We start from the raw sequence: 7741 nt of genomic DNA, 5'->3' as shown, positions 1-7741 counted from the left end.
TTTTTTTTTTTTTTTTTAAAGAGGAAATGTGTCTAAAGTACATCAGTGTTAACTCCCTGCCACAGGGAAGAAGGAAATACTTTAATAGTTAAAAAAAATGCTGAAAGCTCTGCAAAAGACTGAATGTAAAAATAAAAAGTGTACATAGTTGTAAAAAAACAAAAAAGGAGTTTTTAAACATGTTTATTTTCTATGCACTTTTTTTTATTTAAGTGATAGTTTAATTAATAAACATGTCAGGTTTATTGCTGCAGAGGGCTCTCTCCATTTCTTGTTGAGAACTGAGAAGCTGCTTCTTCTCTGGGACACTCCCCAGGCATGGGAGCCCCTGGCCAGCCCCGAGGAGTGCCAGGGTGTTCGGTGGCTCTGTGGTTCCCGTGTGGGGTCACCTTGGGCTGCTGTCCCAGGCGGTGGGGCCGCACACCCGCACTGGGATAGGATGAGCAGAGTGAAGCGGGGCCGGCACTCGTGAACATTAACCAGGCTGTGGCTGCTTGCTCGTGCACAGCACCATGGCCACGGCGAACGACAGGGCCATCCTGCAGACCATCTTTAACCCCAGCACCCCTTTTGGGGATATCCCAGGCTTGGATGAGGAGGAGGAGGATGTCCAGGATGAAGGTGAGTGATGCTGCACCAGGTTCTCGCTGGGATGGCTGCAGGGTCCCCAAGGGGCAGCCAAGCAGGCAGGGAAGGAGTCTCTGGAGGCGTGGAGCAGTGTCTGCTCGAGGCTGGAGCTCAGMACCTGCCCTGTGTCTGCTCCCTTCCTGGACGCGGAGTGTAGGGTAGCAGTTTCCCAGTCAAGGTCCCTTATTTACACTGTAATAGTGGAAGCTTTTCCGTTGGAGTTGCTGGATCAAGTCCGGGAGCTGGAGTTGCAGGGAGTTTCTGCGGCCGAGTCAGGAGACATAAACACGGCCCTGGAGCGGTTCAGTGAAGCCATTCGCCTGCTGCCCGAGCGTGCCTCGGGCTACAATAACCGGGCCCAGGCTCTACGGCTGCGCGGGGACGTGGCAGGTGAGCAGCGCCGCTGCAGGTTGTCCCCTGGTGTCCCCAAACCCCCACCAATGCCTCCCCTCCGTGCCAGGTGCCCTGCAGGACCTGGACGCCGCCATCCGCCTGAGCCGGGGCTGCGGCCGCGCCGCCTGCCAGAGCTTGGTGCAGCGGGGTCTGATCCACCGGCTGCAGGCGCGGGACGAGGATGCGCGGCGGGACTGGGAGCGGGCAGCGCGCCTGGGCAGCGCCTTCGCCCGACAGCAGCTGGTGCTSCTCAACCCCTACTCTGCGCTCTGCAACCAGATGCTCTGCGAGATGCTCGGGCGGCTGCGCAACCCCGATGGCACTGGAAGCAACTGAGACGGCCAGGAGCGAGTGGGCTGGGWGGATCCGCGCTCCCGAGGTGACCCAGGCAGACGTGTCCTGGCGGCCAGAGAAGGTCCACCTCGGGCGCCAAAGCTCCTGTTCCTCCTCCTGGCTAATAGCCAGGGACTGGAAGTACCAAAGCACCTCGCTGTGTTTGTCTCGCTCTGTCCCGCCCCCAATAAACCTCCCTGTTCCCGGCACCTGGGCTCTGCTTGTGGCATTGCGGGCATTGTGGTGCGATTCGCGAGCGCGCAAAGCCCCTGTGAGAGGGGTGGCCTGGTGGSTGCAAGGCTCGGCCCCGTTCCGTGAAGAGGGGAGGCTGGAGGCACGGGGACGCGCATCCCCTGTCCGGGCTGGGCGGTCTCTGAGCGCTATCGCAGGCAGCAGGGATTAATCCCGCGGCTGCGCGCAACAATCMCGCTCGGGGAAGGCGACGGCGAGGGCTCTGCGAGGGAGATGAGYGCTCGCAGCCGTGCTGGGGCCCGCCCCTGTGCCGCATGCACTGCCCTCTGCGTGCCGGGGCCCGGCGCAGAGCCGCACTGCAGACCGGGCTGGACACAGGAGTAGCGATGCTGCGGGTAAGGTGAAGCTGGGCCACATCCTCCGACCGTGCTGTGTGCTGCARCACCGGGCCCGGCGTGGTGGACGCGCCCACGTCCCTGCTCCAGCTGCCTCTCTSCTAGCGCTGAGCGCGGCTGATGTGCCATGAGGTGTCCCGGGGGCTGCCCGGGGRCCGCCCTTGCCCTCCTGCTGCTCCTGCTGCTCAGCCTCCTGGCGCTCTGCTCGGCAGGTGAGGCTGTGGCAGGGTCCGGTGCGTGACTCCGAGACRGGAGCCGTGCCGCAGCTCTGATGTGCCGCGGGCTCTCTGGCAGCACTGGGGGAACTGGACCCCACCATTGAGGCGCAGCCGCGAGCAGTGTGCACACTGCAGGACGGGGAGAGTCACGTCTTCACCTGCTGGGTTCCCCGGCCGCTCCCCGGTGCCACACTGGCCTGGTACCTCAACGGCCAGAAACAGGAATTGAACCTCTCGACTGCAGGCGCTGCCAACACCCTCACCCGCATCGCCCAGCACTCAAACCACCAGCTCAACTGCTCCGTGACCARCCCGACCTCCAGCGAGACCTACAACACCTCCATCCTCCTCAATGTGCAGTGTAAGGTCCGCGGTACCATCCTRCTCCACACCGGGATGTGGGGAGGGCGTGTGGGGCTCCTGTCTGGCTTGGGCAGAACTATAACCTGCATCCATCACAGCCATAGAAGGGCAGAATCTTGTCAGTCCTGTGCAAACAAGGTAGACAAGTGCTTCTAGACTCTGGTGAGACAAATCCTGCTCCCAGCTATGTTGCCCTCTCCCTCCTGCCCATCTCACTGCTTCTGTTTTCTACCCAGATAAACCAGAGATCCTGCAGGAMGGTGCCAGCTACCAGGAGGTCAAGGACACTGGCCTTCTCCTGGTGCTCTTTGTGCTGGTGCAAGCCAACCCACCTGCCAGCATCACTTGGGTGGACCAGGATGGACATGTGATGGCCGGTGCTTCCAAGTTTCTCCTCCTAGGTGCCACGAACTACCCAGGGCTGGCCAACCACTCTCTCCACATCCATCTCAGCTGCACAGGTCAAAACCTCTCCATCAGTGCAGCCAACAGTGTGGGCATCACCACTGCCTCCCTCCTGCCCACAGGTAGCTGTTGAGGGGTGGGCATGGTGCAGTGGCTGGGTGGAAGGGTGCTGAGGGGTCTGCRCTGCCTGTGCAGGTCTGCTGGATGCCCGTGTGGAGCTGCCTGTCCTGGGTGTTGCCATTGGAGCAGCCCTGGCTCTAGCTGCCCTGCTCAGCCTGGGCTCCTGTGCTGCCTGCCTGGCATGCCGCTTGCCCAAGCTCGTGCGAGGTGCGGGGCAAGCAGGAGGGAACAGCCCACCCAGCCAATGCTCCCATTGCAGCAGCTCTGAGCCCCCACAGCCCCAGGGCACACGCCTGCCCCACCAGACCCAGTCCTTGCCACCCAACCTGCGCTTCAGTGACCTTGCGCAGGGAGATGCAGGTAAAACCCTGATCTGCCAGTGCAGCAAGACACCCCAGGTCCTGCCTGGGTGAGGGATAGATGTCCTGGCTCGCATCCCTTTCCTTCCCTGCAGCTTTCCCTAAGGATGCAGGAGTCTGTGCAAGGGGAGAAGAGAGTGCCATGCTGGGACTGGAGAACTCCCTGGTCCTCAGTAAGCTTGGTAAGCGGAGCAGGTGGGTGACGGCCCCARAAGATGTGTTGTGGGACACTGAGCTCCATGGTTGCCCCAACAGGCAATGAATTCTTTGTCCTGCAGGTTTTGTCCAGCTCCCTATGTCTGGGCGCATCTACAAAGTTCCCAGCATGAGCAGTGATGAGATCTGGCTGTGAGCTGCAGTGTGGTGCCTGTGAGCCWGGGCTGCCTGGCACCAGCCATGTACCAACCCCTGGAGCTGCTCAGCCAAGGGTGCCAGGAAGGCTGTGATGGGCAGTAGGAGCTGAGCAGCCCTACGCTCTGTGATGCAGGGCTTGGGAGCTGCACTGGCAGCCAAAGCATGGTTTTATGTAGTCCATGAATTTTACCAATATTCTGTTACAATCAAAATGCATCAAAGCTKTTTATAGCCAGGCTCTAGCACTACAGTTCCTGCTGGGGTAAAGCCACATACCAGCTTTGCTTTAGCAGGTTTGTGACTTGCTTGCTGCATGATCCTCTCTGCCYTTGTTCCTGCTGCTGTGGCAAATGGGTGGGAAGTAAGCAGAGCATGGGCTGGGGAGAGCCGTCCCAACAACAATAAACTAAATTCAAGCATCTGTATGGTGCTGCACAGGTTATTTCTCTTTGGCAGGAGCTAAGGGACTTGAGAACAGGAAAGGGGGTTTATTAATAAGGAGGAGATTCAAGATCTCCAGGTCAGAGCTTACAACACCCTGAGCAGATCTGAGTGTTGTGTCTGAGCATGGAATTTATTCCTGTTTGCTCCAGCCCTTGTAGTGTATGCTCAAGGAGCCTCTGCTCAGCAACACCTGTGACACAGAAAGCCTGACACTGGCAAAGGCTGGTTTAATGGTGAACTCCTTGAGAACAAGTCAAAAATTGAGCCATTAGGTAGCTTTTGAAACAAATATGGTGAGTCAGGCCCTACTCCCTAACACAGAACAGCCCAGCAATGTCTCTAAGACCAGAGGGACTTCGGATTTTCTGTGTGACATCTCCCAACCTGTTCTGGGCATGCTCGGTGTCCAGTGGCAGACAGTGATCCAGGAGATAAGGCTTTAATGTCAAGCATCAATTAAAGCTCAACACCTCTGCCTCCGCTGCTTGTGACAGTGGGTTGGATGGTGGACTCCTGTCCGTCTGCCCATCAGTCAGGGGCTTGAAGTGCTGCAGAGAAAAGAACATGTTGATGCAAAGATTTGCCTCCTGTTGTTCAGAGCATGTGTGTCTGAACRCACCAGCCACATTGGCTCTGTGTGCTCAGCACTCATCCCAAGGAAATGCCTTGTGGCCTGTTGAACAGCATGGCACCCCAGGCTGGMGTGCAGGCCTAGCTCCCTGTGCCAGGCAGAGGCACCAGGAAGAGAAGCAGCTGATGTTCTCTGGGGCCCACCAGCTCTTTGCACACACCCACTGCACCACAAAGCCAAACGTGAAGGGAGCAGCTGTGCAGTGCTGCTAGCTGGGTGAGCAACCTGGCTGGAGCAGCGTACCTGCGAGTTCTTGAACTCCAAGAAGAGGGAGAAGAGGACATGCAGAGGCTGGATCCGGCTCTTGTATATAGGGATGTCCAGAATGGCTGTGGRCAAGATCAGAAGTGTGTGAGGGCATCTGGTCTGCACTGCCCCCACAGCATTGTTAGGGCCATCACCTGGGCCTCCACACACCAAAGACTGCAGAGCCCTGTAGTACAAGAGCCAACTTCCCACTGAAGCAGCAGGGAATGATCCCGACTGCTCAGGGCTGAGCCTGCAGCYAAAGCTCTTGCTGTCAGTGAGAGTGCCAGGCCAGCATCACACTGTCAGCAGCACAGGCTCCCCAGCTCACCACAGATCATGTCGATGTATTCGGCGAGGTCACAGCTCATCTCTGCCGTCGGAAGAGCCACCTGGAACAGATGGGATCTGTCAGATGTGCCCGCAGACAGCAATGGCCTGGGATCATACAGAGGCCACGGGGGCAGTGGCCAGGAATCCCAGCATTGGGCTGCTCCCCAGCTTCTGGYAAGGGTGGAGTCGTGGGGAGGAACAAGCCCAACAGGACTGGGCTGTAGCATGGAGCAGGCACCCAGCTTTCATGGCAGATGGTTTCTAAGACTACGCACTACACTAAGTACTGATCACCCAGACAACATACCTTTCCCAGGAGCTCCTCAAATTCCGGTGACCATTCCTGCATCAGRGTCTCAATGTCAGGCATTGGCCTGCCAGGGAAGAGAAGAACATCAACCTCAGGATCACACAGAACCTTCCACTGCCAGCATCAGAGCTCACCTGGAGTAATGGACGGTGGCAGGAGGTTTGCAGCGATGTAGTTCACTAATACTTTCAATCCAGCTCTCAATGGCTTTGGGGTTTTTTTCTGCATTCTCCAAACTCTTCACTTTTATCTGCTGCTAAAAAGACAAATACAAACCTGAAAGTGTTTCATGGTGTTTTGGGGCATTTTGGGAAACCTGCAYTCACTCCTGGTGAACCAGGCCTTCTCTCTTTCCCAGCTGCACTTTAGGATTTCTGCAGACAAAATGCTGTCTACAACTGGGCATGGACAGCCAAAAGGAAATAAAGCATCATCTGAAGTGAACAGATCCAGAGTTTGCATCAAGACTTGCCTGAAGCAAGGCTCAGATCCACTGCAGTTTAAAACCACGGTTTAAAGCAAAAGGTCTAGTTTTGCTGCTTTTAAAGTCAAGTTCTCAGTTGTTAGACTAAAATACCATGGTTTTACTCCAGAAAGTGTGCAGCAAGTATGACCTCCCWCTCCCTGACTCACTGTGATGTTGTGCTGCTTGGAGTTCTCTGTCAGCCAAAGGGAGAGCACAGTGGGATCCGACTGCTTGGTTGAGGGCTCATCCAGGACCAGCAGGCCAAGGTTGTCGGGTTTGCCATCAGGACGAGGAACCTGCAGGAAAAGAGAGCCTTATTCTCTCTGGAGTCCAGGGCAGGTTTGTACAGAGCCTCCCTGTGGACTCTCTCAGAYAAGCATGGGACTGCCTGAAAAGCACATGGTGTTGGAGAAGAAAAAGCCCAGCTTTTGCCCCAGGTTACCCAAGTGCTGTTTCAGAGGTGACCAAGCCACTGGTGTAGTTTTCCAGGTCTCTGCCCATCATGTCTGMCAGTGCAGGGAGAGCCCAGACCCCAGGCTGCACAGCCTGGCTGCCTACATGCTCTGACCGTGCATTCCACTTCGGTTTGTGGGGCAGGACAGAGAGAGGAACCTGAAGAAACTGTACCTTTAGGAATGCATCAATGTCTCCAACAGCAGGAATAAAGTCTGGAATAAAAGGCTGCARCTTGTGCTCAATCTCTATTGTTTTGGGAGTGTACCTGGAAAAAAAGCACAGTAACAGTGTGGGTGACTAGAAACTGTGCCGCAATAATTGACACAAAGAAGAGCCAAAGAGCAGACTAAAACCATTCCACTCACCTCCTGATGTATTCAAAGAGATCTTTGATTTCAGAAGACACTTGGAGGTAGTCAAAATCTGCTGGATTGAAGTCACTAAAAAAAGGGAGAGAGTAGTGGGAAAAGATTAATATGTGGCAGATTCTGTACAGGAGAAAGCAGGCCCCAGTTGGGGCAGACAAATGTGCGAAGCTGAACCACCAGACAGTAAGKCCTCTGGTAGACACTTCTTGCACAGGACAAGCACTATTGGGCCCCATTTTGCATYGGATCTGCTGGCCAAGAAATCACCTGAATGGTGGGATAGACACATGTGATCATTTAGTCCCATAAAGGGCTGTCAAAAGGGGGCTGAGTGCTCTGCACAAAGGCAGCCCTCACCCGTCCAACACGGCCCCGTGCTCCTCCGAGTCGTCCTCCGAGTCGCTTTCCGAGGAATCCTCCTCCGAGTCCTCATCGTCCTCGTCGTCATCCTCGCTGAGGGCGGCGGGGCCGGAGAGGTGTGCCGCTGCCTCCTTCGGGACAGGCGGACCGGGTTTGTCACGGGATATCGCGCAGTGTCACCGGGCCGGCCCCGCCCGCTCCGCTCCTACCTGCTCCCTGCCGCCGCTCCCGAGCTCGGCCGCTSCCACAGAGCCTCCGGGCCGCCGGGACTCCCGCAGGCGCTCCGCCCGCGGCGAGCGGGCCCCGGGCTCGGCCTCGGGCAGCTCCAGGCTCTCGTCGTACGGCTGGTTCTGCACGGGGCGCGGCTG

General features: G+C 56.9%; 3 protein-coding genes across 3 annotated transcripts in view; 2 read left to right on the top strand and 1 right to left on the bottom strand.

Moving 5' to 3' along the window:
• The first annotated feature begins 471 nt into the window (after positions 1-471).
• TTC36 (tetratricopeptide repeat domain 36) lies at positions 472-1562 on the top strand. The gene is made up of 3 exons (XM_057378996.1): positions 472-621; positions 829-1017; positions 1088-1562. Exons 1-3 carry the CDS (start codon positions 513-515, stop codon positions 1354-1356), a joined length of 567 nt encoding a protein of 188 aa, XP_057234979.1. The 5' UTR covers positions 472-512; the 3' UTR covers positions 1357-1562.
• A 69-nt stretch (positions 1563-1631) lies between these two features.
• Positions 1632-3869, top strand: TMEM25 (transmembrane protein 25). Its single transcript, XM_057378995.1, is given in 7 exon segments — positions 1632-1872; positions 1874-1940; positions 2403-2519; positions 2758-3048; positions 3122-3406; positions 3501-3587; positions 3684-3869. Coding segments are annotated over 7 exon segments (975 nt in total). The 5' UTR covers positions 1632-1818; the 3' UTR covers positions 3758-3869.
• A 544-nt stretch (positions 3870-4413) lies between these two features.
• The window catches only part of IFT46 (intraflagellar transport 46), a 3993-nt gene continuing 665 nt past the window's right edge, over positions 4414-7741 (bottom strand). The window contains exons 2-11 of the mRNA XM_057378993.1: positions 7583-7738; positions 7371-7504; positions 7011-7085; positions 6817-6910; positions 6357-6485; positions 5858-5979; positions 5721-5787; positions 5412-5472; positions 5078-5163; positions 4414-4751 (exon numbers count right to left, since the gene is read on the bottom strand). Coding sequence (XP_057234976.1) covers positions 4656-4751; positions 5078-5163; positions 5412-5472; positions 5721-5787; positions 5858-5979; positions 6357-6485; positions 6817-6910; positions 7011-7085; positions 7371-7504; positions 7583-7738 — 1020 coding nt within the window. The 3' untranslated portion in view covers positions 4414-4655. The remainder of the gene's footprint in view (positions 4752-5077; positions 5164-5411; positions 5473-5720; positions 5788-5857; positions 5980-6356; positions 6486-6816; positions 6911-7010; positions 7086-7370; positions 7505-7582; positions 7739-7741) is intronic.

Source organism: Malurus melanocephalus, unplaced genomic scaffold, assembly GCF_030028575.1.
Source record: "Malurus melanocephalus ecotype Western Australia unplaced genomic scaffold, MMel_1.1 scaffold_382, whole genome shotgun sequence".
In the NCBI taxonomy this organism is placed as follows: Eukaryota; Metazoa; Chordata; class Aves; order Passeriformes; family Maluridae; genus Malurus; species Malurus melanocephalus.
Note: the sequence above shows the minus strand (reverse complement) of the source record. Positions and strands in the feature narration are given on the sequence as shown.